Genomic DNA, 27,987 nt, shown 5'->3' with positions numbered 1-27,987 from the left:
TGTCTTTCTGGCAGGCATACCATTGACAGGAAAACTAGGTTGAAAGACTCACTGATCTCACTGCTGTGCAAACACCCAGCTGTGAGAACCTCCATTCTTCCTCTTGACAACCTAAAATGTCTCTGTTGTAAAGTGCATATTTATGTGGATTGTTAACTCAGCAATGTCCACACTCAAATTCTGTTTGTAAGGTAAGTAAGTGGGAGACAAACCAACCTGACCAGGCGCTGCTGAAAAAAAATTCAATACTGGCACCAAAGGAGTTAAACCATAAACATTCACTTTTTCTTTTTATTAAGAAAGCATGCACAAAAATAAACTCGTGAGACCATGCCCCTCTTTCCCTGACCACTGACTCAAAGCGTTATGGGCCACAACACAGTGGAAGGGCACTCAGGAACACTGGCAGGCCCATCTCCACCGGCAACATCCCTTTGCTCCCAGCAGGCTGTTACCAGCTTGCAGTGCAGAGCTCCACATGTCCAAACGGATGCCTTCCCACATGCTAACCATGCGCATTTATTTCAAGGGCAGAGAAACGAGGCTAATTTGCACACTGACCGGCATATATTCACATATGCAAATGAGGCACAACTGAATATGCAAAATGAGGCAAATATGCAAATGAGGAGCACTTGGCTATGCAGAAAGAGCCATCTTGGTTTGTTTTTCTTCCAGGTGGTGTTTTCAGTCTTTCACAGGGCTGGCTTTCAGTAACATCCTCTGCAAAGCACTAACTGGCACCTAGGAGAGGCTGTCTTTGGTGCCATGTTCCACAGAAACCCAATCACACATGCTTCCAAGTTATATCATTCCCATCCTGAGCAGCAGACATAACAGCGGACTTCATGCTGAACTTGACTCTAGGATTCCTCATTTCTCTTGGAAACACTCAACGACGAACTCCCTCCCCCCCCCACGCACACACTTAAAAAAGAAAAAAAAAAAGAAACAAAAATACCCCCCTCCCCCCCAAATCCAATGAGACTCTGTCCACTTCCCTGACAAAGATCCAACTGGTTTATCCCTACAGCGAATTCAGAAAGCAATGCTAAACTACCTCCCCTGCCACAGGCATGTCAAGCCCCCATGAGATGTTTTACTTCCATCTTGGTTCCCCTCACTGGTAAATAGGGAATAAGGACAGGGGGAGGCTTTACAAAATATAAAGAGGAAACAAGAGGTTTGATAGAGTAGAGCCATACCAGAAAAAGGGGAACAGAGGACACAGCTTAGGGCAGGAAGCATCTCAACACTCACTCCTGCTCCCACACCTTTTCCACTTTCTTGCTTTGCAAGTGCTGACAAGAACCCATCCTTAAGGGCTTACAATCCATTCCATCATCTCCCCAGCTGAACTGCAACGGGTCTGACTCACCCTCCTCCCCTTTATATTTTACTCCTTTGCTGTTCAGTTTAAAAATCTCCCCCATTTTTCTTCCCTCTTCTAATGCATCTCTTACAAACATATCACTTGTGAGGGCCTCCCAATTATTTGACCGGAGGGCTCCAGCCCCTTGAACAGAAGTCCTCTAATTCACCTCCATTCTCAGTAGCAGCTTCCTCTTTCCACCTTTAGCCCATTCACCAAATGGGTACCAATGACTGAGAATTTATATCTACGCAGGTAAGACTCTTGCTGGCATTCTCAAACCACAGGCAAGGACAGTCTCCAAACAAATAAGAGAGGGAAAGGGCCAAATAATAACCAAATACTGATGGTATGAGAGAACTTCCTGATTTGCATATGCAGATGAGAGTCTCACCACCTATTTTGAAGGAAGGCTTGAAGAGGTTGGGGTAAAATTAAAAGCTCTGGGGAAAAGAATTTGATGAATCTCATATGACCTCCCCCAACTGCTGGTGCAAAAGACACCTGCTGAGCTTCTCTTACCTGATAGGTACATAGGCTTCACCTCTCTGGAAACTGCAAAAGGCAGTGTAGAAAACAGATCAGGATTCCCTCAAAATCTCTTTAGGTTCTCATAAATGGCACTGCATTTTGAAACCCATCTCTGCTGAAATGTCCTCTCTGCTACAGATTCTCTTTTCTCCACACTCCCAGCTCAGTCCAGCTCTCCCTACCTCAGAGATTGCCCTCTCTTTGTACTTGGGATCTCTACTTCTTTTCTTGCTTTTTCCTGCTGGTGCAAGAAAGTTCACAGAGCTAAGATCAACCCTCCAGTGTCCCTTTAATCCCCTGACTTTTACAACATATAAGAAACATAATTACAGGCTCCCAGGGTCCACTAGGCTCCCTCACTCCAGTAGCCAATACAACAGATACACTGGCCACCTTGAAGGGAAAGAGGGATTGTTAAATGCAAAATGATGGAGGCAGAGAAAGATGCACTCGAGGAATCAACCTTCCAAGGTCTTTTCATGGCACCAAGGAGCCATCGCTCCACCCTCCACAGGGCACCATGCAACACAAAAGAGCTGATCTGATGTGTCTGAGGCCACCAGAGGAGGGGGAGGGCTGTGCTCAATTACTGGTAATAATAATAATTATAATAATAATAAACAAAAGAAGAAAAAGAAGATAAACAGGACGCAAGGAAGGATTATCTTCGGCAGCATCTTGCGGTGGCTTCTCTGGCAGAGTTAGAGAATATATATCTATATACAGGCAAGGCAGGGAGGCTGGGAAGGTGGTGCTGACACCATTCACCCCACATCCCCCTTCCCTTCCGTGTCCTTCACGAAGGACGGACTCTCAAGTCTGTAACTCGCTAGGTGATCAAGTCCCAGTCAAAATCGTCGGGGATTTCCTCATTGGTGCCTGGAGGAGGTCCTGGAGGCCGAGGGACCAGATGGTGAGCTGAACCAAAAACAGGAAAAAAGAAGAGAAAGGAAGCAGAACAGTTAGAAGAAAAAAGTTATGCTTTTTCACAGTGAGCTCTTGGGCAAAAGAAACCTAAGGGATTCAGGCATCGTGGGCTTCTCCCCACAGTCGAACAAGCAAGAATACTATCAGAATGGATTTCTCCCTCTCAGACAGCATGTACCAAAGTCTGCAGGTAGGAGGTGCTGTGCTGTGAGCTTCTTCACAGAAGCACCTACAGAGTTAACCTGCAGCCTCCTTAGCTTTCCTCACAGCTGGTCGCTGATAGAGCACAAAGTACTCCAGCAACAGGAGATTACCCATGTCAAGTTGTCTTCAAGCAACTGACTGTGGGTAAGGCTAGGCTAGGAGACCATTTATGTGAAGTGAAAGAAATCGGGCCACTGTAATTCTAAATCCTGCCAGAGTAATGGCACAGCCCTTCTGGAGAATCCCTTGCAGTCCAGGCTCCTTCTCCACCCTCAGTGCTCCATCTGACTAGCAAGTGCTTTGGGAGAAACACACAGAGGTTTTGGGAACCACTTCTTCAATCTTCATTGGTATAATATGCCTTAATGTCACCCCTTACCTGGGCGATTATATCCTGGAGAGTCCTGGGTGGAAAGCTGGTACATAGGAGATGGCCCGGAGAAGAGATGGGGAGGCTGGGGCTGACCATAGGAGTTCACTTTGAAAGGAAAGGAATAAAAAAAACTATTAGTATTCTGGTCAGCTGTCTTGGCCCTAACTGGGTGACAGCTCAGCCACAGAGGAACTCCCTCAGACCCATGGGATATTGAGGAGATGTTCAGTTATTGGGTCCTTACTGCAAGCTATAGCTTGGTCAGGGATCTTGCTCTGGGAATCAGCAAGAGATTCTCTATCGTTGTAAAAAAAGAAAATTTTCATCCAGAAATACCAGAAGCTGGCTCAAAATCAGCCACTCAGTTCAGTACTAGGTGACATACACTATCACAGTTGTATCAAGACCATGATACATGAGGCCCTCTGTGCTGTCCTCACCATGCAACCTCCTACTCTTTGTCCAGTCAGTTCTCCTCCAACATGGGTGCAAGAGCTCCTGCCATGTGAAACAGCAGCCTTTCTACCTTGTCACTCCTTTCTGCTTGTTAGCTACAGAAAACAAACTCCATCTGCTTTATCAGTTTACTTTTTAAACTTATTTCTGTCAGGATATGGTGCCTTTCAATGGTATGCATCACATGATGATGTTGTTTCTAGGCCACAGACATAGGACACCCCTAATTTTTTAAAGCCAGATGAGGCTGAGCTGGTATGAACAGCTCTCACAAAGGTCACAAACAGCCAAGCCCTGAGTTGCTTGGTGCTACACTGCCTGGCAAGGTGGCAAGCTGTTTGGGATATTCACAGAATTGGGCCTTCATTTAAATGACATTTTAGTCTACCTCCCAATTACCTGGGTTCATGGACTGCTCCTGCTTGCCACTGTTCAGGGCACAAGAATCAGAGATTCGGGGGGGCTGCTGTGGGCCAACTAGATGAGGAAGCTGACCGGTCTGGGTAAGGAAGTGATTGAGGGAGTCGCAGAGGTTGGCAATATGGTGTTGATCCAGCGTCCAGTTCTTCCGCTCAGCCTGACGCAGACTCTCCATCAGCTCTGCAGAGGACAAGGGACAGTGTCAAAGCCAGCACCTACACTGGTCTCTCCCCCTGACTCTGGAAGAGTCCCTGCAAGTAGCTGCTGTCATCCCACCCTAAATCTCACTTTCTCCCTGCAAACCCAACTTCCTCCTTTCTAATCAGTCACAGGACATCTGGAGAGCTCCCTTTTCAGGGTATTGTCTCACTGACTCAGACCAGGGGAGGGAGGAGCAGGAGGGAAACTCTCTTACCAGCTTTCTCTGATACTTTTATGAATCAATTCCCCCACTCAAATTTGTAGAGTGTTCAAGTGACTTATGGTCTTTAACAGAACCCATGAAGTAGGACATCTCATTTTATAAACAGAAGAGTGGTGTCACTGAGAAACCCACAGACTTGACAAGGTTACAATGAAAAAAGATCTGAGCACAGGACTTCCAAATGCTAGACTATTGCCCCTAGTCACTGAGTCACTAGGTCAACACTGACCTGAGAACTGGGAGTGCTCAATGCTAGACCAGTTCAGCCGGTTTACCATCTTGAAGCTTTCTTTCAGGGAATCAATGCTGGAGCACCAATCAGGGGGAAATGCTGGAATGAAATGGAGACAAGATTATTCCAAGACAGAACACTCTTTCCCTCTACCCCTTAATACAAAATGATTGGCCTCTATTTACCAAAGAGCCTAACACTACAGTAGAAATCCTTTTTATTTAGCCCCAGACTCTACCCTGCATATCTAAACAGAATCCCAAACCCAGTGTAGATGTATTTCCCTTTCCCTCAGTGAGAAGTGAATTTCCTACTCAGTGATCAATCAGAACTGGCTTTTGCCCTTTTTTGTACACAAAATGTAGGCACTGCTTAGGGGAAGCTTGCTTGTGGAATTTCTGTCTAGGGGTTCCCCACTACTCTCTTTTTCCCAGTTGTTCTTTCCATCAGCAGTGACTCACCAAAGCCAGCACTGTTGATTGAAGCCTGTGACTGCTGCTGCTGGTGCTGATGTGGCTGCTGCTGTGGATGGGAGTGTGGGTGGTGCTGTTGATGTTGGTGGTAGCCTCCATGCTGCATTGGGGGTGGGTGCATGGACATCACTGGTGGAGGGCCATAACCTTCACCCTGCTGCTTTCCTCCTTGGGATGGGCAACCTTCTGGGGTTGGGGTGTGGAGTGGGGGACCACCACCAACTGATGAGGGGCCCTGCTGCTGCTGCTGGTACATGTAGTAGTTGTGGTTGGAGGGCTGCATGTCACCAAGGAGAGAAGAGAAACCTGCAGGGTGAAAGAAAGAGGAGGGAGCTTTAACAGGTGCCTGGATCAGACCCCTGCTTAAATTATCCAATTCTAATTTCACACTACTCATCCCACTATTTATGAAGCTTTTGAAGTGCCCTCTAGAAGCTGTAAACAATTAACACATGCACATGCACTGTGCTCCAAGTTCCATTCAAAGCAAAACACCCTACAATAAAGGATTAAACCTCTAGTACAGAGTTAGGCACATAAATGCCTCCCTGAATTCGTCCTATGTTCATCAAATCACAGCCTGCTCTCCTGAAATTTCACATAGATGTCGGTCTCCTAGAAATGACTGTTAACCAAATTTGAAGTTAAACAACAAAACATAGATAACAGAGAAGTTGATAAAGCTGATTTGCTGTTTTGAAAAGGTCTCTTCAGTTCCTGTCTTCCAGGCAGCTTGGTCTGCAACCTTCACAATTTTTCTAACAAATCACTAGGGGTCACACATTCTACTGCTTTTGTACACAGAGCACATTGCATACACCAGGGCTCCTTATTACTTTCATTTCCTCCTCACTCATTGGGTGTGTTCTTGCTACCCTCATCCATTTCAGGCATTCCCTACATGCAAGAGCATCAGGCATTCTCCATTTTTCCCCACATTAGGAGCACATCTTATTTCTCATGTCTGCTTCCCCTGTTCATTCTTCCCTTATGTTGTAGAACCTCTGGGAAAAATCACAGTGAAAGGCACTGCATACCATTAACCTGAGCTACCCATTCCTTACTTTCAGTCTCCTTACTTGATCATCCATAAGTAAGCCTCAGTTTTCCACTGGAGCCAAAAATCAGAACTACTACTGGAATGAGGCTAAAAGGTCAATACTGTTATCTTTACTCATAGGTCAACCACACAGCTTCCTCAAACTTTGTAAGCTTTCCTAGACCACCTTACAGCCAAAGACTTTAAAAAACATACTGCTGCTTAGCTTTTACTCTGTGTATGTTTCTAATTGTAAAGGTTCTCTTTTGGATTTTTGTAGCTTTCTTGTTCTACAACATCTCACATAACAGGCTCCTACTAAAAATTTCAAGTGTCTGCATGATGCAAGTAGTAAAAATAATATTTTTTTATTTCACTAAAGCCACAAGTTTAGGAGGCTCCTCCTATAGTAGCAAACTCTGCCTGTGCTGTATGATGGCCGACAGCTGAGCAGCTGTAAAATAGGCGAGATGTTCATCTAATAATATATTCCTTTTTACAACAGACTAATATTTAGAAGAATGTTTAAAGGTGGGAACAGCAATTTGGTATTTTCATGAAGTGGTTTCTGTGGGCATCCTATCTTATCCCTGGAGCGACTCTGCCCTCTGGTGGCTGCTTCTTCAATCAGAGAAATCTGATCTATGAATGGAGTTGTAGGCTGTTCCCACTCTCCAATCCACAAAGCTCTATTCTCCATGGCCTTATCCAATCCTAGTTTTAACAGATCTTAGCAACGATGACTTTCCACCCTCCTTTTGGGGAAACTCATGCAACAACCTGCCTACATGCAACAACCTTCTCCCTCCTATGGTTTCTAGTCCAACACTCGTGATGTCAGATTACGACTACTTCCCAGTCAAGCTTTTCTTTAGGACTTCATTCCTCTGAGCTTTTGCCATTCTTGCTTTAGTATCAACACAAGGTATTTTAAATTCATTACCCTTTTTATTCTGACAGAACTGGGGGCAGAGATAGAGAAAGGACATGCAAATTTCTTATCTGCCCCGGCAGAACTAATTACAGCATGCCAAGCAAGGAAAGTCTGTTTGCACAGGCTCCTAAAAGAGGAAAGATCTGAGACACACCAAGGATATATCTGTGCACAAGGCTATGCCCACCCCACATAACACATAGGGTTACTCACCGTGCTGAGAGGAAGATGATTTTTCCAGCATGGATTTGTAGAGATTTCGGAAGGACCAGCTAAGATCCTGGAAGTTGATCTCAGAGTAGGAGAACTTGAAGTCATGGTTGGCACTGTAGAGCGGGGGTGGCACATCGGCCCCTTCACGGCCCTGCCCACCTGCTACTGTAGAGGCTACATCAACAGGCCCTGCACCCTGCTAAAGGACCACACATGGTAGAAATAAGCCATCTAGTTTGTCCTAGATTTTGTAACTTAAGACAGGGATCCAGAGTCAGGATGCAGGGAAAACATGCAGCGGTATCACACAACACTGGGCTCATCTCCCACCAAATCTTCCCAAATGTTGTTTTCCTTGAGGAAAGTCAAATACCATCTTCCTTCTGCAACACATTGTCTCCAGCCTATACTTCAGCTATCTAATGCCATTATGCCTTTATCCTTATCCCCACCTGTCCCTTTCTTACATTTCACGTCCTCCTTATTTTCTTTCTGGCTACACAACTTTGACTTCTTCCCTTCTTTCTCCTTTTTACCTCTACCACTGTCTCTGCTGTTCCCTCTCTTCTCATCACTTTTCCATTCATGCATTCCTCCCCCTTTCCTTTTCCCCCTTGCTCTCTTCTCAAGGCTCCTATCCTTTTCCCTGCTGCTCACCTGACTGTAGTTGGCAATGGGGGTGGTGCTCTGGAGTGACAGCTGAGGGGTGGCCTCAGGTGGCAAAGAGGCTTCTGTGTTGACTGGAACAGCCCCTCGAGGGCTCTTACTGGCCTCTTGCTCTGGTGAGTCTTGTGGTATCTGTGGATGGGGGAAGAAAGAGAAAAGGAAAGGAGCGGAAATCAAAAACAGACGGAGAAGTGAAACTGCAGATGGGAAGCCAACTCCTCTATAGTAGAAGTTCACAGCTTAGAAAAGAGGACTGGGCCTTAGTCACTGAAGAGTCAGGATAAAAGATTTTAGACAGGATTAAATTTGCTACTGAACAGCAACAACAGCCAGGACAGCAGGACATTCATGTAAGTTCACTCAGTCCTAGCCTTTGTCTACCCATTTGTACGCCCTGCCCTCAAAATGGAACCACAGTCTGATGCTGAAAGTATTTTTTTTAGAACAAGAAGGGACAGCCCCCCTCCTGCTTCGTGCTCTCAGGAAAGAATGACACTCACATCATCATCTGGAGGATGCCGCCTCTTGCGAGATATATCTGGACAGGTATCTATGGTCCAATACGAACCCTGGAAAGAAGACCCATTGGTGAGTGATTGTATTACTAAATCAGAGAGCTTCCTGCAGCAGGCTGTTAGTGACCCTAAGGGTACAGCATCAACTAAACATTAGGAACACCAGGACCACCCTCCAGGACATCAGACAACAGAGACTTGGGTGTTGGAAAGATTCACCTCCTGCATTGCATCAGATTGAATAATGAGATACAGTGCTACTGGTGGAAGGCAGAATGCTCCGTGCCTCTGTCACTCAGAGACAGGAGACCAAGGGCAAAGGATGTTTTGATCCAAGCTAGACCAACTCCTTTGGATCTACACACCCCCTTCAGTACCTTCCTCACAGCATGGATTTGTTGTTGACTAACAAGGACCAACAAAATGTTCAGACTGGGCAAAGAGAGCTAAAAGAACCCCTCTCTTCAATGCTTCTGAGACTCCCCTTTGAGTTCTGCGCCCAACACATTGACATACAAGAGCACATCCAGAGGAGGGCCACCATGACAGTTAGGGGACTAAAACACATGATGTGCAGGAGGTGCTGAGAAAGACAGGTTTGTTTAGTCTGGAGAAGAAAAGGCTAAGGGGACTTAACCACTTTCTTCAACTATGTAATGAGGTTATAGAGAAGACAGAGCCAGACTCTTCTCCGAGATACACAGCAAAAGAAAAAATTCTTTAAAATGATGGTGGTGCAGCACTAGAACAAGTGCCCAGAGACACTGTGGAATCTCCATCCTTGGAGATATCCAAAACTTGACTTGACAAAGACCTCAGCAACCTGATCTAATTGGCTCTGTGTTGAGTGTGAGATTGATTGATCTCCAAAGGTCCTTTCCAACCTAAATTAGTCTATAATTATGTCAGTTTGTTGTTTTCTGAATTATGATAAAGACAACTCTAGGGTGTGAGTTCGTTCATTATAGTTTCCAACTGAAATCTGAATAATCATGACAAGCACAGGACAGGCTTTTATTATAAACCAAGCCCAACATGCCAATGAGCACCTGCAAACATGTACACTGAAGCCAGTTAGGATTTCTTGGAATAAGCCATATAACCAATGGTGTTTTTGACCAGTGATCTTCAGAGCTGTACAACTTCAATTTCTAGATGCCAACTGAGCACTCAGTCCTTTAAAGATAACCTGAAAAGAAAAAGCCTGGGCAAGTGGCCCTTTCTGATAACTTTATGATGTAGAAAAAGAAGACAAGATTTCTCTCCAAACACATAGCTTCACATCCCCACCATCTCCCTCTGCTTGTTTTTTACAGTAGTAATATCTGCATACCAAGTCTTGGTTTTGCTAGCAATTCCCCTTTACAGTCTGTATATATTAAGAGAGTTTTACTAGCCCTTACTGAACCAGTAAATTGCTAAATTCTTAAGAGTTTTTCTTCCAACTGATTTTTACAGATTTGAATTATGTGATGGTGATATTTTTTTCAACACCAAATGGTTTGCAGTCTATATAGGTAGTAGCTCTGTTCTCACTTCCTTGGAACTTGTTTCTATGAAACTCATGATGTCATAACCCTGCCACTTGCCAGCAGCCTCTAAGGTCTGTCATAATAGAACAGGTTCAACTAGACCTGCATTTTACACATAAAAATCAAGAAGAAAAAGAAAGAAAACTAATGAAGTACATTCAACCCTATTTTTTTCCTTCCTCTAATATGTTCAAAGTCAATCAAAGATCACAGATTTAAAATAAAAAAAAAGCTAAAACCTTTTAGGCCCCTTTACAGGTTCCCTTTAAGCAACTACTTCTGTAGCCAAGCACAGCAGTAAATCTTACTACTGCTTCCATTTTTTGCCTACACTTTAGGTTTCAAATTCCAACTATGGGTTAGAAAGGGCAACCCTGGCTTATTCCCTACAGTTTTATATTGCTTGCTCAGGAACATGCAGATTGCTTACCTTCCCAGGATCATCCCTCGGTCGAGGCACCTTCCGAAAACATTTATTCAGAGAGAGGTTGTGACGAATAGAGTTCTGAAGAGAGATTGAGAGATACACATAAGTGCTACAATGAAAATCTATGGAGTTTTGAGTATGCCTAGGAGTGGGCACAAAAAAAGAGGATGGTGGACACTCAAAAACCAAAGCTTATTATATATATGCCCCAGAATGGAGCAGAAAAGAAGCTGAGGAAAGGAAAGGGATGGATCAGGCTGAATAACATGGGTTGAATTACCTATACACCTACATAAGATGCAAAGAAAAGAGTATCAGTGTGATGCAGAGCTTGGTAGTGATTTTTTTTTTTTTTGGCAGGGTCCTTCCTAAGGGACTACCACATACATAATACAAAAAGCTCAGAGAAAATGGGACTTCTGGCTTTGCATTTCCACCAAGCAACTTGGTTTCACATCTGTCTCTTTATTTTGCTCAGTGAGAACATTTTGCACAGAAGTAAGAAAATAAAGTCTTTTAAACAGAGAGGGCATTTTAGACATGAAGGCCTCACCTTCCAACCAATCCCAGCATTTTTATAGTATGGAAAGTTGTCACAGATCCAACGGTAGATCTCACTGAGTGTCATCTTCTTGGCAGGTGATGAGTTGATGGCATATGTGATCAGAGTGGCATAGCTGTAACGTGGCTTCCCATCTTGGTGCACTGCAGCCTCGTCTTTACTCAAGGTGGCATTGGGATCTGTTGGTGAGCCTGGGGGACACTTTCGGGCAGCACCTGGGGGTCCTGCTTGTGAGGACCCCCCTAGTTTTTCAATAGTAGCCCTTAAAGTAAGCTGTGGGAGCCAGTCTATGGAAGTGAGGCTGCTTTCCAGGTCAGAAGCCATGACGGTGGAAGCTGGAGTATCTGTGAGGAGAGAGGAGCAGAAAGGGAACTCCGGAGATATAAACAAGTTGAAATCTAAGAGCAGAAAGATCTCTTTGCATTACTCCTCTACTACTTCTCCCTCTAACACTAAATACCTGTTTGAAGATCATACTACTCCATATACCTTATTCACAGCCAGACACAATCATCCAAAAAGGCCTGTGACCGTGTTGCTGGGAGGACCATCCCTGCTGATAATAGCTGGGACAGAGCTGATGGTAACTTTGCTGGCACAGTCTTAGCCAGAGCATCCCAACTGTATTCAGGTAAAGAATTACGATACAAAAGAGATCTGTTCAAAGGAGGTAGGGCCTTTTCAGCAGCTGTATTTCATTCACTCCTTTACTACTTAAGCAACATAACCTTAAGACCTTTCACTGAGATCTTGTAAATTTACTTTGTCAGATAAAGAGGAGAATCACTGCTAAAAGGGAATATCCCTTCATGCCATATCCAAACCACAGCTTAATTAGACAATCTGTAAGAATCAGGACTGTGACTACCTCAATTTGGGGGAAAATTAACTTCTTTCTAAGGCCCAGTCTCTCTTGTTGCATCATGTGACATTATAATTAATCCATTTCTTAGAGCTAGGATTACATATCTCATTTGGAAACATCAAGACCATGCACAACACTATATATAGATCATTACATCTACCATGTCGAGGTGGACTAGACTATATTGAGCTCACGATAGTTACAGTTTTGCCTTCCATCACACATTCTTCCTAAATAAATATATCATCTTATTGAAATAAATCTTGCTTAATTCACAGTATAACAGGCAAATATTTTTCCCAAATCCAAGACACAAGAAAAACTGACTTGTCCAAGGTCACATAGCAAGTTTGCCACAGGGAGAAAACAGAATCAGGATCTCCTGACTTCCAATTTTTCTATTGGTCACAAGACCATATTTCCTCTCATAAAAATAAAACACACCTGCCCAACATGACTGGCATTTATACCCAGGGTTTTCTACGTAAACAATTATTTTATATGACAAAAACATTTAGTAGCATGAATTTTTTATGAACTTGTATATTTAGTACATGAACTTGTAGGCTGTGTTTTCAAGTAATCAGGCCATCATAACGATCACCACTATTACTCCTAGTGGCTGCAACAACATACCAGCAGCAATCCCTCTAAGTTTGGACTTAGGTAGCTAAGTTTCTATGGTCACAACCTGCACTGCACCACACTTACACTTTGCATAAGGTGAGGAATTAAGTCTTTAGTGGCTGCAAGTTCCACATCTTTCATTTTTGAAATTAATCTTTTTGGAAGAAACTGTCTTGGAGCATGCTAGCACATACACAAGGTAAAAGCACAAACACACATGCATGCACGTACACACATAGATACACATTCTCATGTAACAAATTAACCACAAACATACATGTAGAGATAACAGACTAACATGAACATACCCTGCTTAGGAAAAATTCATCAGCAGGCACCTCCCACCAAATGCATCACCCATCTGAGTGGATCAGATGAGACAGGGAGACACCCATCTACATGAATAACAATTAGACATTCATTCTAAAAATAGGTATTTGAAAACAACACAGTGTGGATGCACAGATCCAGACACTGATGCATACAGCATTTTGGCATATAATCTCCACCTTCTTCCCCCAGAATCACAGGCATTGATTGTACTTTGCACTTCTGCACTGAAGTGCTCTCACAGCACAAAAGCACACAAGGGTCTACACTCAAGCACGTGTGCATGCACTAAACTATTCATTTTCATGCATGTGCTCATCACACCTTTCAGGGCTCAAAAACCTATGCAGTATCTCCAACAAAATCCAGCACTCAACCACCACCAGCAGTGACTCCGACAGGTTGGGCTCAGAAGATAACTCAGAAAGTACAGCCAGTGTTATCGCTCACACCCATATGCATGCACAGACTGAAAAATAAAATTGCAGCACTATAATATCTGTAGTGGGTGGAACATTTTTCTCTGTGGAGCAGAGGAAAGGAAAGGCCCAACTGCTACCAACTTATCTATATACTCATCTGACACACTATCACATATGATAGCAATGACTACTTACTCTACATCTAACTAGATCAACTAGGGTTGCAAAAGGCTTTCCATTGCCTGCCCTTTACAAGTTATTGCTTATTGAATATAACTCTTTTGGGTTGAATTGATCTAATCTTGTGCATTTTTAAAAAGAAAAAGCAACATTGTTCCTTCCTGAATTATGCAAAGGTAAAGCAATGATGTATTTCTGTACAGTGGAGAAGGAAGAAGACTGCTGAGGTATCCACGTAACTCAAACCACAGCTGCATTTTCATGGCAATTTTACAGGTACAGCCCTCACTAAGGAATAGTATTCAGACCACTTTGGGAGGAAAAAAAAAAAGAACTAAATATCAGTTGAATGTTTAGTTTTGTATGTGCTTCACATAAATTTTAATTTCCATGGTGAAATCATAGAACAAATTACTGCTGCTTATCATATGCATATTAAACCCTTACAAAACATCAATTGTGCTAACAATACAAAGGCAAAATGAAATAAATACAAGTTTCCCAGCCCACTTTTTTTTTTTTTAAAAGAGCACTGACATAAAGAAAATTAAGTTTAAAAAAAAAACCTTATGTCAGATAGAGCTTCCAAGCTGAAATGCCAGAAATGCAAGAAATGCAAATACTGCAGTTTTCACAGAGTCCTCAGATTTGCCCACATTATGTCAGTAGACCATTTGGGATGATTGACTACTATGCAGTAAAAGGTAAGGTTGATACACAATATGCAAGCGTAATACCCTCAGTTTCATCAGAGAAAGGCAAGGTTAGAATTGGGTCATGTTATGGCCACTAAGAATCCAAATGTTTTCACTCCCTGGTTTATAAAACTCTTTGACAAGAAAAGAAAAATACCCAACTCTTAAATTAAAAAAATTCTATTTATACACATGCACTGATTGCCTAGCACTGAAACAACTACTTTTCAATAAATGCAGCAACTCTTGAAGAATACATGTTAGAAAGTCATTTAGAACAGAAAGATAATACTCCTAGATCCAACAGTAACCACATAGAAATTTCAAATCGGTAGAATAAGATTATTTTCCAAGTTTAAACTTGATCATGATACTGGCAGAGGCAATATGGGATCTATATTAATCTGACATAGTCAAACCCTCAGGTAAGGTGGCAATTCCAGCAACACAGTCAGTACAAAAATAATAATTTGCTACTAACCTATTTGAAAGAACATTTGCTATTAAATAACTACAGTTACAACACTTTGTGCTGCACATCACATTCACCTGATTTGTCTCTCATCCAAGTGCTACACCAGCTTGACACTACTTAGTGATATGACAAAACAAGACTGCAGCCAAATCAGAGCAGTTCACGATTCTTCCAGTTTCCACTTTCCAGCTTACTGTCTGGCAAATGTTCTTTCAAACTCCTCTCTTATGACCCTATTCAAACACAAAAAACACAAATAACTAACAGACATGCTGAACTGAAATTGAGAGTGTTTAAAAAATAAAATCCTACCACATTAGTAAGCTAGAACTAACTTCTAAGAAGTAAAAAGAAACTTAAACACCATAATTCATAACCTCCCAATTTAAAGTCAACCAAATACATAAACTGACACTGTTTACTTTTGCACATGTAAAAAACAAGGCTAAGGTAGCCAGTCATAACCATCATCAAGAGCTGGAAACAGACTGTAGTTTCTTCATTTCTCAAGCACTAACTAGGTTCCAGTACAACCCCAAGTCAAGACAGGTCAGAGATATGTAAAGATGACAGCCAACCACTAATCCAAATCTACAATTAAACACATGGGAACCTGTCTGATTCAGAAGGAAAAGATATTAATCATTAAAGAAAATCCTATCATTGAATACATTTTAATGTATTTACTTGGGACTAGTGATACTTCATTACAGCTCTCCAGGGAAGCTTCTTCCTTACTTTGAATATTTGGGATCAGCAAATTGAACTTCACACTGAAAATGTAACCCAGCCTTCTTTCTATCAGATTCCCTGTACTATACCTGCTGCTGGACTGAAGAAATTAGTACTGTGCCTACCCTGCTATTTTGCAAATGCTTGCTCCCAGCCAGTCTGATCCTATCCAACATCATTGCTACTTTAATATATCAGGACTGAAAAAAAATGTATGAAATGTGGAGAACAGAGCTCTAAGAGTCATCTTGAATGCAGTTAATAAACACTTACAACCCGAATATTCTCTAAGGCAGAACTCAAAGGCTGGCCAGTCAGTATTGGCTATAACTGAAGCAGGAGAGTGAAACAATGAATGGAATGATGCTGTGCACAGCCTGTAGAAGATGCACTTCTTTCACTGTTGTTTTATTTTTCTTCCTGCTGCAATTCTAATCCAGTGAAAAACTACTGGCAAAACACTCAAAGGAGCCTTAGCTTAGGTTTCTCAGCACAAACTTGGAGCAGGAATATATTCAAAACATACCGACTAGGGTGAAGCATTAATGCAGAGCACCTATAAAAATAAGGGCACTTCTATTCAGGTGCCTGAAATACAGATCAAGGGATCTAACTGACAGTGTTCATCTAACATAGCTAAAGAGATATGGCTGGCTTCTGGGGCATTACAAAAATAATAATAAAAAAAATCACTACAAAGAAACCATTTGACCGCAGCCTTTTTAAGAAAGGTGATCAGGATGGCAATGAGAGGAAGCTGCCTCAAAAAGCAAGAAAGAAAAGTAACACGTAAGATGAGACGTGCATGGAAAAATGGACATCTTCTGCTCTGATGGAAAAAAGATAGTTTTGAAGTACATGTGTAAAGTACACAAGCAAGAAACTTATATTCTTATGCCAACACAAAAAAAGGGAATCAATTTTTCTAACTCTGGCAGGAGGAGAAATTTGCCATTTTAAGATGTATGTTTTCCCTCAAAAACAAGGTTATATGGAAGAAGAAGGCAGGAACAAAACACTTAAAATCTTATCTTCTCTAAGCAAACTTCCTCACTGAGAGATATTTGTTTCATGTAAAAAGCTAGAAAGAAGGATAAAGCATACCTCATTACCTGGCTAGTCTCAACATTGTTGTCCATCATTTTTTGTAACTATCAATGAGAAGTCTTTAGGAAATTTTTGATGGTTCTGGAATCAAATCCAGATGGAAGAGAGAAGCTACTGGTACTGTTCAGAAAATGAAACTTAATGTGGAAGGACTGGCAGGGGTGGTATTAGTATGTAAACACACCAAAAGAAAAGCACTGCAGTTTGAATGCACACTTCTGTCTGGAATGCCATATGAAAGGAGAAAAAACAGCCCTTGGGCAAAGAGATAACAAAAATCTTCATACCCTAGAACCATGTTTCCCTTCTTTGGGAGCAGTAGAACAAGCAGAAAAATATTTTCCCAATAACCCCCCCCCCCAATAAAGGGTTGGAGATGTGGTAATAGGTGGCACACAGTTTGCGCTCATCATGAACCACAAAGGAAAGAAGAATTCACCAAAGGAAGTTACTGTCACTTAAGAGCACATAGCATAGTATCAACTATATGAATATAAAGGAATCTGTTACAAAGTCTGTGCCTGTCCATGTCACAGCGGTCTGATTCTATACCCCTCCTTGAAACTGTTTTCTGTGCAAGATGGAATGGCTTTGAATGCTTTATGCTGTTTCAAGCAAATGAATACAGGTGATAAAGAAATCATGATACCCTGAACAGGAAATTGGCTAAAAGTTACAATACACTAAGATGGTGCTGAAAAATCAAAGATGAAAAATTTTAGACTGTGCATAGCTCAACATAAATCACTGAACTAGTTGCTTTTTATTATAATTAAGTTGTTATAAAGATATGATCTTTCTTTAACAGGCAGAAATTATCTCAACAATATAAGATTCATATTAAATCTGTGGGGGAAATAAAAAGAAAACAAATTTGTTTTTATATAGTTACTAATTATATAAAAAGCATAACAGCACATTTTAAAATAGGATGAACTTTTACCTTTCAATCCCCTACATTTTCTGAGGTGAGTAGAGAAGCTGCATGAGCAAGGAATAATTTCATATTTTGAGTTAAGCCAATCAACTGCATTGACTGTGCATGTAATCCTGGTACTAATAAAGCTTGAAGACTATGGGGACTATAAAGTCACCAAGAACCCCATGTTGAAAGTACATCAGGATCCAATTCCAAAACCATGGGATTTACATACTAAACCGGCAAAGGGCACAGTTTTTAAAACCTGACCTGCTTTAGACATATCAACCAATGCTATTAGAGCCAAAGTCTGAAATATTCTCATGTGAAGGCAGTGTCTTTTACAGGCATAAAAGGCTAGGATCAACTACAGCTAGTGCCTTGCCAGATTTTAATAATAAAAACTAACTAATCCAAGATTCCTTTGTTGTCTGCTAAATACACATGCAATAGAAATGCAGATAAACACTAGACAATTGTTGAAGAGATCCTTCAGACACTCTCAAAATATGAGTTCAAAGTTAAGAATAATCAATTTGCTTATTTATGTCACTGTATAAGTGAGAGAGGGGAAGACTTAAAACACCTACCAAATGAAACAGCAAATGATATTGAGAATACTGGTATGCCTAAAATACTTTTGAGCCAAAATTATTTGTAATAAAACTACTATAAAAGATTTATTCTACTAATAAGCCCAATGTCCCATTACAGCCCTTCACCTTCCAAAAAATAAGAGATTTGAAGCAAAAAGCAAAACAAGCCCTTTGAAGAAGCACAATGAAAATATATCACCACAGCAGAACTCTCTCTAAAGCACCCCTCCCCCTTCAGTACCACTAAGCAATATTTTACCACTGGAAGTAGGAGCTGTAATTCTAAACATATGCCAAGGCAGGCAAGAGAAATCTTTGGCAATTGTTTCAAGAATATTAACAGAACAATTACTCTTACAGTGAGAAAGGTACTGGATATTGTTTTTGGAGTAACTCAATTTTATGAGTATATATCTGGAAAAAAAATTACCTTGGAAACCAGAAAGTCTATGTGAGAGAAACTGTATCTGTAATATGGTATTTCCCCCAATCCTGTGGAAGCACCCAGGTTGAAGAGAAAGATTTCAATTTTAGCTGTCTATCAGAATCACATCCAGTGGCAAACCTTCTGTACAGGATATGCAAACATTGATATGTTACCCAGATTGTCTCTGAAATTAGAGACAACATCAGAAGTAGATCAGCATGCAGAATATCTTGCTCAGAAGATCTTCACATCATTGCAAAGACAGCTACAAAACTCAGGTTAAAATAATGCATTATGCACTTACAAATGAAAATTGTATTCTATCCCCATTAAAAAAGTGGATGTCAGTGAAAGATTACTGTTAACCTTGCAGTTTAATAATAGTAATACTATGAAGCTTACACATAAGAAGCTCCCTGGGCTAAATAAACATCAGCCAGGCAGAGTGAAAATGAAAATCTGATTGCAAGTGGTCAGAACCTGTTCACCAAAGGCTGAACCACTGAAAGAGAGATTAGTCAATATGAACTCTGCAATAGTTGCTGAAACAAGCCACAACCCATTCTGTCCCATTTGTGGAAATGGACATCAAGCACTAGGAAGAACGACATACTGAATTTATAAAGAATAAGGAAATTGGTATCAAGTGTAAATTATTTGTATACCAGGTGGCCAGAATGTAGATACAGCAGATGCTCCTAGTGTTAAGATTACCAAAGCACAGCAGAATAGCTTGCTAAAGAAGAATTTGGAAGTAAAGTGCAGCTGAAATTGAAGTTTGAGACTGATCAGAATAATTAATACTGTATAAAGCTCATAAATTAGGTCCCAACCACTTCTAAGCTAATTCTTTTTTGCTTTTCTTTTAGCTTTTATTATTTTAAACTGAAGTGACTGAAATATCTTCCAGGAGACAAAACACCTGACAACCCCTAGCCAGGCCCACAACTTGTAAAGATTTATACGAAGTTTGAAAGTCAACATCACAATGCAGAATCACTCTAGCAAGGAACACACTCACATTAACAGTTCTTTCTGGCTTAAAATGCTAGTACAGCTACTTGGCATTCTGCAGCCTACTCAAAAAGGCTCCATCTTGCATATCATCCTCAAACTAAATCTCCTGTTCAGTCCCTCACAGATACTGAAAGTAGCCCCTTTCTCTCCCACCCATACCTACCCACAGTCACCACCTTGCAACTGTGAATAAATATTATTTTGCTCCAACCCTCACCTTCCTAGTTCTTGTGGGGTTGGGTCTTTGCTTATGATGATCTTTATTTATTTTTGTAATCATTCTCCTCCTTCACAAAAGAAGTGTCAGGATGGAGAGGATAAACATAATAAGCCAACTACCTGTGAGTATCATTCAGTCCTTTTGAATAATTTTCAAATAGGTAAACAAATACTCTCCAGTATGTCTGGCCTCTATTGGCTGGCAGTTTTCCCATAGGTATCAAGGTACGAGTCAGCTGTGGAAGAAGGTGAAGAAATGTTTATGGAAGAAACTGAAAAGCACAATGTAATGTGTTACTGGCAGAGCAGAGGGCAATACAATAAAAGACAAAGACAGATAAGGGAGAAATATAAACGGAAAGCCCTTAAGTGGGGACAAGAAGCTGGACCATTATTTGGTGGATGATAGCCAATGGACAGGATTGCAGGGGAGGAGATGGCAATATGTTGAGAAAACAGGCTAGGAGACAGCTTTAGCAATGGCATTTTTAACAAGACCAAAGAAGGGTGACACAGTCATTACAGGCCAGCCAAAACACACAGTAGTTGAGATGGAAGATGAGAAAGCATAATGGTTGCTTGCCTTAAGAGACTAAGAAAGAAGAAGTGGGAGGCTAAGGCCATGAAACCGGAGGATGAGGCTCTATCCTGTGTGTGCAAAGCAAGAACAGTGGGATTCAGAGGAAACCCACATTATAGGCCCAACTATGGAGGCTTGCAACAGAGGAAAGCAGGAAACAAAGGGAAGTCTTAAAAGAGATTTCAGGAGTTCCATTTTGATCTCAGTGATTTTAAACTAGTGGCAAATCATTTAAGAAAAGATGTTAAGACAGTAAGCTGAAATGCATAATTTAGTATCACTGGCATGAAGATGGTGGCGAAGAAAAGCAAAGAGAACACACCAGAGATGGGTCTGTGCATCCAACTTATGAAAAAATAAATGAAGAAAGGTAAATAGCCTAATGAAGAAGTTAATGGATGAATGACTAGAACAGTAGGAGGGAAACCTGGAAAACACAGGCACAAAAGTCAGGAGAGGACAAGATTTCAAGACTGGGCATGATCAAGTGTCAAAAACAGCAGGGAAGCCAAGAAGGATGAAGATGGAACAGAGATCCTGAGGCCTGGCCAAGAAAAGGTCATTAGAGATCTTAGAAGGAGAAGATTCAAGGGAGCCAGAATATCTACACTTAAAAAACAGTTCTAGGCTACAGACATGGTACAGGATCTTTCACCTTTCAGTTTTGGAGTCACGGGACCTTTCATGAAAGAAAAATGAACTGGAGCCTCATGCTTTCACTACTTAATGCCACAAAAGGTGGCCTAGAGAGATTTTGAGTTCAATCTCATATTCTCATCAAGGTAATCAACAATATGAAGAATATCAGTTGTAACACCCAGCCCTTATATAGTGTTTTTCATCCTTGTACTTTGAAGCACTTATAAAGGTTCGATACCTTTATGGCAGCACAAATGGGAAACCACACACACAGAAGCACATAGTCCAAGGTCAGCCAGCAAATGAGTAGCAGAAGCAGGCACAGAACCCAGGTCTCCCAAATCCAAGACCAATTCTTTACCCTGAAAGCTTGTCTGCTTTGTTCAGCTAGAGATAAAACAAATTTGAGAAAAAATTAGTTTAATAGTTTATTTTCTCTGCAAGTTACTCATATGGAGAGAGAACTGTTTTGTTTTTACTTAACAATTTTTTGGGGAAAACTGAGAATTCAGAAATGTTGCTCCCTTACTTTGTGATCACAAAAAGTTTCAATTCCTTCTCAATTATTCAAATTTTAACTTTAAACCCTAATTATATGATATTTCTACTATAATCAGCCACAGAGTCTTACATGACAAAGAACATAAACAAAATTTGAATTGCTAATGTAAATAAAAAGAAAAGAAAAAAAAATCTGGAGATATAAAACCCCTCACTCCTTATCTCTCCTATACACTAAAACAAGGCCAAAAAAAGAAGACACATCCCCTAATGCTTTGTAGTTACTTGACCTTGCTTGACTTCACATCAGGTAAACAGACCAGTTTAGAAGGATTGGGAACAGGATATTGGGCCTTGCACAAATTGTTCACCCCACTTCAAAACCAAAATCCTGAAGTGCTAGAAGGAACTAGAGAATGTACTGCAGGGGCTTTTCATTCTAATTCACCAACTAAAATCTAGCTATTCCTGAGGAAGGGAAGGGGACAGTAGAAAAGGAAGGGTAGGAGAATGAGTCAGATGGATTATGGAGACAAAGTGCTAGTGTCATTCCCAGCCTAGAAGAACCAGATGTTTTCAGAAGAACAAAATTATATTTATTATACAGTTTTATAAAAGAACGGGGTTCTTGGCACAATCTCAAATGAAAAATGCTGTGTCCACAAGCATATAATCTAATGAAAGCCAAACCAAGAAGGGTCAAAATGCAGGAGTGGTAATAACAAGGAGGCCTGTGAAATGCAGTGAGAAAGGATTCCCGACACAAAATAATCTTAGGGAGGAGATGGGGAATGCTTGCCTTGTGAGCATAAAACAAGCATTTTAGGCTTTATGGGACATGAGGACAGAATGCCAAAGGGGACAGTAAGGAAAATGAGATGCAAAGGGATGTAGTGAGAGACTTGGGAGGAGTAGTGGGGTGTAGGAGGAAATGAAAGTAAAAACGTAGGCAGGGTGGAAACATGCCAGGCCTTAAAGGTGCAGGAGAAAAACCTGACTATGACACGATGTTAGGAAGCCAGGGATGGGATTTAGGAAGGGGCTGACAAAGGTCAGGAACTAGCAACATCAGTGGAATGCTGTGTCTTCTACTTTTAAGACACCTACCCTAAGGTTCATGCTAGGATGGGGTAGAAGACAGGGGAGGTAAAAACAGAAGAATAAGCAACAGTCTAGTCCAGATCTTGGCAAAGCATCAGGAGACACAACAGTAAATTGGTTCTAAACTCTGTTGCAAAGGTCTCTGAATTTTGAAACACTCTCAATATTTTGCATATGTTTCATTTCAAACTTAAGATGAAAATTTTACAACTAATTAAGTGCGAAAACACACTGCAGGGTGCTTGCTCTCTCTCAGTAACACATTCACACAGGCTGCCTTTAAAAGTGAAAACATGGGGACAGTGTAGAAGTATGCCATGGATTTTTATGTTCATCTTATATCCTTTAGAAGGAAGAAGGAAACATTAACTGCAGAACAGGTAGCAAGCAGCAATACTGACTGCTACAAAGATGACAAGCCTTTGGGGGATAAAAACATCAACTGGATATTGTTGTTAAAATAATAGGAAGTACAATATCCAGCAATACAGAGGTTTACATGCTTTTCTTTAGGTTTCAGAGTTAACACAAGTGGAGAGTTCATATGTTTTAGAGATACCATTTTAGGCTGTCCAATAATCTGGACACTACTCATATTTTTAGAGCCGTCTTCAAGACCAGGAATGCTAGAAACAATATTCTTTAGTTAAAGTTTCAATTCTGAAGCACAGTACTGCTACAAATTCTGCAAATGGCATACTACAAAATACAGGGTTCTGCCTGAAAGTCACTGGTTACAATTCTATCCAAGGTTTGGAGCAACAAATGGAAAAACGAGTCCAAAAGCATCTTCTGGTTGCTAATGACCAAAAGTAATTCCTGTCTGGCAGCAGTGTAAAATAAGATAATCATCATAGCCCTGCTCTTGAGGGACAGCTGTCCATAACACAGTTGCCATTAACAGTACCACCTTTCTGACAGTTGCAGTAAAGGGCCAAAACTCCAAATTCTGATAGAGGCTGAACTCCCCAGTTTAGGAGAGGAGGATGTAATCAAGTAATAATGGATACCTGTATCTCTGGGGTAAGAAAAAGCTTCACAGAACAGTTGAGACTGGGGTCTCTTCTCCAGAGACACCAGAATTCAGCCATACTTTTCAGAAAAAGTAAGCATTACAGGACTCACAACCACATCTAGGACTGGGACATGACATTCTACTCCCTAAACAGATTATTCTATTTCATTCTAACATGTCTGACTCCTGATTTTGAGCTAGACACTGCCTACAGAACCAGATTTCAAGATAAAACCCAAGGAACTTACAGAACATATACTTAAACATTGATATAACCTTAATATAACCTCCTGATCTTTTAGTAATGTAATTGTTTTCCCATAAATCTCTAGACCTTCTCATTTAATTTTATTTAAGGGTTTGACCTGAGAAGTACCACGCTCTCAGTTCTCAAACTTCACTGGGAATGGAGTGCACATAGGAAAGGATCAGACTGCTTCAATTTTAAAAGCCAACTTTGGAAGCATGAATGCCCAAATTTAAATTTGCCAATCCATACACATACAATTAAGTGTCTCTATATCCAAATGCTGAAGACTTTGTAGCTTCTATTGAAGTCACCTCTAAGTTCCTGGACACTTAGGAGAATCAGGCTATTTACTCAGGTACCTAAATGTGAGTTTAGAAGTCTAATTTTAGGTATTCAGGTTTAACACTCTTGACAAACTCTTAAAGACATAGCACTTTCATTTAAATGTGCCTATAAAGTACCTTGCACTTTTATGAAGATAATATTCTTCCTTTCTCTTTTATGAATACTTTTGTATTAAATAAATGGTGCAGAAGAGCTGCAGTATTCCACCTCAGAGGAAGTGCATTTTAGCCTGTGATAAACATTTGATTTAAATACAAACATCATCACACTGAAGAGCCATGCCCTGTAAAAATTATTCCCTTCCTTGAATTTACCAGCACATCCTGGCTTTGTAGAGCTGTGTTTTAGACTACAAGACCTTCAGATCTGTCTTAATTTTGTGTGTCTGTGTCAGCACCAAATACCCAGTCAGTAATTAACAAATAAATAACAAACAATTAAACTACAGCATATGACTTTCAGCCTTGCATGTCTGTCATGAATATTAAAAGCTCAGGCAGAAAATACAAATCTTACTCTTTATCACAATAATCAAGAATGAAACATTTTACACATATAAAGATAGTTATTCCGAGAGAGCAGAATTTTGTAAGGCTGGCATATACATTCTGTAAAGTGCCTTGGCATCCATCATAGCCAAAAGCATTTCAAAAATGTCAAGTCATTACAGTGAGGAAGGGGCAGAGGAAGGTAAATTAACCTCGAGAACATCAAAAGTCAGTTACCCCCTTGAGTGTACAAAGGCCAAAATGACTCAGTTATCTCTTACCTTGCTCTGGATAACACGTCTGTACTCAAAACAGTCTGACTGCACAACTATAGGGCAACAGGTAGGAGGGCCTCTAACAGTACCCCCTGAATATACAGTTCATGGTTCAGCCTTCCTTTGAAAAACACACCTTCTCAAGCTACGGATAACTGTCAAAATCTCTGCAAAAATGGGGAACTACCTTGGAGGGACCTGGATTCTTTTGTATGATCTTACTGTCAAATTACACCAAGGAGTTCCTTCTTCTGGGATTCCCTATTAACCACTGTGCTCCCTACTGCATTCCAAAAAGCTACCTGTCCCGGCCAACGATCCTTTGATCTTGGATTTCCTCACTGCTGTCTCATTGGAGAACAGAAACAGGAGTATCTTAAGTGAGATATCCTTAGGGATGATGCTTCTGCTAAAGGAATCTGCTTTGGCTTGACTTGAGATGAAGTCTCCCTTGGACTTTATTTCTCAGGAAATTGCTATGTTAGTGTCAAAATACTCATTTGGACAGGAATTTAACTGTCCCGTCTACAAAATGCAGCCAGCTTGGCTCACCATGACACTAGCATTAGGATTGACAGTCCTAGCCCCTGAACACAGAAGAAAGCACATATGAAGACTAGCAGCAATGGAATGGTTTCTTTTTGACTTTCAGAGAAGGTTCCACCAGCCTTACCATGACTTTCATTCCTAGGCCCCTGAGTACAACAGGATCAACTCTCAAGGGCACTCAGGCCAGCATTCATCCCACAACCCCCGAATACAGTAGGATTTTCATTTCAGAGTGTTAGCACTGGGGTCTGTATATTCAGCTTCCAAGCACAATAAGGTCTGCATCTCACAATGATTTTATTCCTATAGTTACAATCATAGCAAGACACATATAGAGAACACCTGACACTCCAGCCCCATGAGTGCAATATAATATATATACATCCTTGGACACCAGCACTACAAATCACTCTTCCTGTCTCTTTAACCTTTTTTTTGGCCAGTATTACCCTCGTCAATGACTTCTGGATAACAGAAATTAATTTCACACCATTGATGATAAAAGCTAAGCCCAGGACAAATTCAATAAACCAATGAAAGAAAGTAGAAAGGAAAGGACAGAGAGGTTTGTTACAATTAATTAGGGCTAGGATCACCCATAAGCTAAACAGTGAGGGAAAGAATCAGGTCAATTCCCTGTAATGTGTAAGTGTGATTAATGAGAGAGATGGAAAAAGATATATGGAAAAAGAAGGTTGGGGAGAGGTTCATAAACAGAAAGAGACAGAAAAGATTCACTGAAAAGCAGATACTAAGAGAGAAAAGACATGGAAAACAAGAAAGACAGAGGGAAAGAGAATGATAGAAAGGAAGACAGAGGTGACATAATGTGGTCACTCACTCTGGAAGATTTTCTGGAGGGAGATGGATCTTCAGTGCTGGTTTCTGGGGTGCTGCCCTTCACACTCCTGTGAGCCCCATCCTCAGAACATCGATGTTGCTGTCAGCTACTCCAACAGCTTCTTCAAGAAAAATTTTGAGGGCAAGGGGATTGTGGATGCAATCAGAATCTTGAGTGCTAAAATGATCTGCTTGGGATTGTCAATCCCCTAAAACTGCTAGTTTTATCCCAGGATGGAGATGCTCTCTCTCTCTTTTGGCAGCTAACTACTAAAGGGGAGTTCCCCTGGGAGATAGCATTTTCTTCTCTTCACTGACTGTCAGATTGAGAGAGCAATTTCCGCAGTCTCCCTACCTGGAAGTCTCTCTTCTCTCTCGTGCAGGTACACCTTGTCCTTCAAGTTGGGCAAATCTCTGAAAGAATTCTTACTAACTCTGTAGATATTATCAGCAAAATCTGTCTTTTTCCTCCCCTGTAATTGGGAGGTGTGTCTTCTCTCCTTGCACAGGTTATTTAGAGAAAACCCTCTTGGTTTAAGGGATGAGGAATATTCTTTGGAAGGAGGACCAGATCAGTGCTAGAAATTACCTTTTTCCCCAGCAGTTAACAGCAACTGGAGAGGGGAGAGTATCTAAATCTGTGCCTGTTTTTCTTTCTCTGCTGCCTGCTGACCAGATGTAAATAATTAAAATCACTAGGTAAGTATCTGGTGAGGTCTGGCTTATTTCTGTTTTGGGGACTGCCTCTCTTTCTTAGGGAAACTCCCCACTTACTATCTGGCTGGGTCTGGGAAACAGCTGGGGAAGGGGTGTCTCCTTCTCTGCTTGAAGGAGGAATTTTTCTCACCCAGTAGCTATGTAGTAGGGGGGGAAGCAGGTGGTAAAGATGGTTCGCACAACCCCCAGAAATTTGGGGACTGAGGACACCTCTTCCCTCAACAGATACTAAGGGAGCTCGGGGGGGGGGGGGGGGGTGTCTCTCCCACGGCGTGGAATAGTAAATCTGCTTCTAGTTATCAGGGCTTGGTGGCAGGGCCCCTGCCCCCCTTGCCTAGTTAGTGAGAAAGAGGGCAAGTGTTACGCTCCCCCCAGCTAATCAGCGGGGAAGGGGGCTAGCAGGCGGGTCTCCCAACCGGCCGGTGGGGGAGGAGGCTGCGAGGGGGCACGAGGGTGTCTCCCCCAGCTGGAAGAGGAGCTGCCTAACAGGGTGTCTCTTCGCGGCTGCGGATGGAGCGCGGAGGGTCTCCTTCCCACCCCGTAGGCTACGGGGGTGTCTCCCCACCCCGGCTGCGCAGACGCTATCCCTGGCTTCCCCCCAGGTCCTCTTGCCCGGGCCCGGCTGCTACGGGAGGCCGCGGCGGCCCTCGGGCCTGCGTGGGGCTGAGCGGCCGCCTCCGCCGCCTCCTGCCGGGCCTCGGCTTCGTCGCGGAGGGCTCCCCAGGCTCCTGTGCGGGGGGCCTCGGACGGGCAGCGCTGAGTCTCTCCAGGCCCGG

General features: G+C 41.7%; 1 protein-coding gene across 5 annotated transcripts; it reads right to left on the bottom strand.

Annotated features, from left to right (window-relative positions):
- Window positions 1-263: 263 nt before the first annotated feature.
- FOXJ2 (forkhead box J2) lies at window positions 264-27,987 on the bottom strand. 5 transcript variants are annotated; one of them, XM_067303970.1, is made up of 12 exons: window positions 26,496-27,987; window positions 13,101-13,187; window positions 11,292-11,644; window positions 10,742-10,816; window positions 8,765-8,833; window positions 8,256-8,396; window positions 7,599-7,797; window positions 5,401-5,718; window positions 4,937-5,038; window positions 4,263-4,463; window positions 3,414-3,512; window positions 264-2,821 (listed from the first exon to the last, which is right to left on the bottom strand). In XM_067303970.1, exons 3-12 carry the CDS (start codon window positions 11,622-11,624, stop codon window positions 2,733-2,735), a joined length of 1,626 nt encoding a protein of 541 aa, XP_067160071.1. In that variant the 5' UTR covers window positions 11,625-11,644; window positions 13,101-13,187; window positions 26,496-27,987; the 3' UTR covers window positions 264-2,732. The 5 variants fall into 5 exon arrangements, with proteins under 5 accessions (XP_067160071.1, XP_067160077.1, XP_067160082.1 ...); XM_067303976.1 differs by lacking the exon at window positions 13,101-13,187 and having other exon boundaries at window positions 26,496-26,616; window positions 26,850-27,987; XM_067303981.1 differs by lacking the exon at window positions 13,101-13,187 and having other exon boundaries at window positions 26,496-26,616; window positions 27,084-27,987.

This window comes from Apteryx mantelli, chromosome 1, assembly GCF_036417845.1.
Source record: "Apteryx mantelli isolate bAptMan1 chromosome 1, bAptMan1.hap1, whole genome shotgun sequence".
Classification (NCBI taxonomy): domain Eukaryota; kingdom Metazoa; phylum Chordata; class Aves; order Apterygiformes; family Apterygidae; genus Apteryx; species Apteryx mantelli.
Note: the sequence above shows the minus strand (reverse complement) of the source record. Positions and strands in the feature narration are given on the sequence as shown.

What these genes read in the sequence shown, in the direction of transcription:
- FOXJ2 (XM_067303956.1), bottom strand. An exon ending in CCATTGCCAACTACAGTCAG is followed by an intron (nt 7,798 to 8,255) that starts GTGAGCAGCAGG and finishes GTGGTCCTTTAG; the next exon opens with CAGGGTGCAGGGCCTGTTGA. An exon ending in ATCATCTTCCTCTCAGCACG is followed by an intron (nt 5,719 to 7,598) that starts GTGAGTAACCCT and finishes TTCACCCTGCAG; the next exon opens with GTTTCTCTTCTCTCCTTGGT.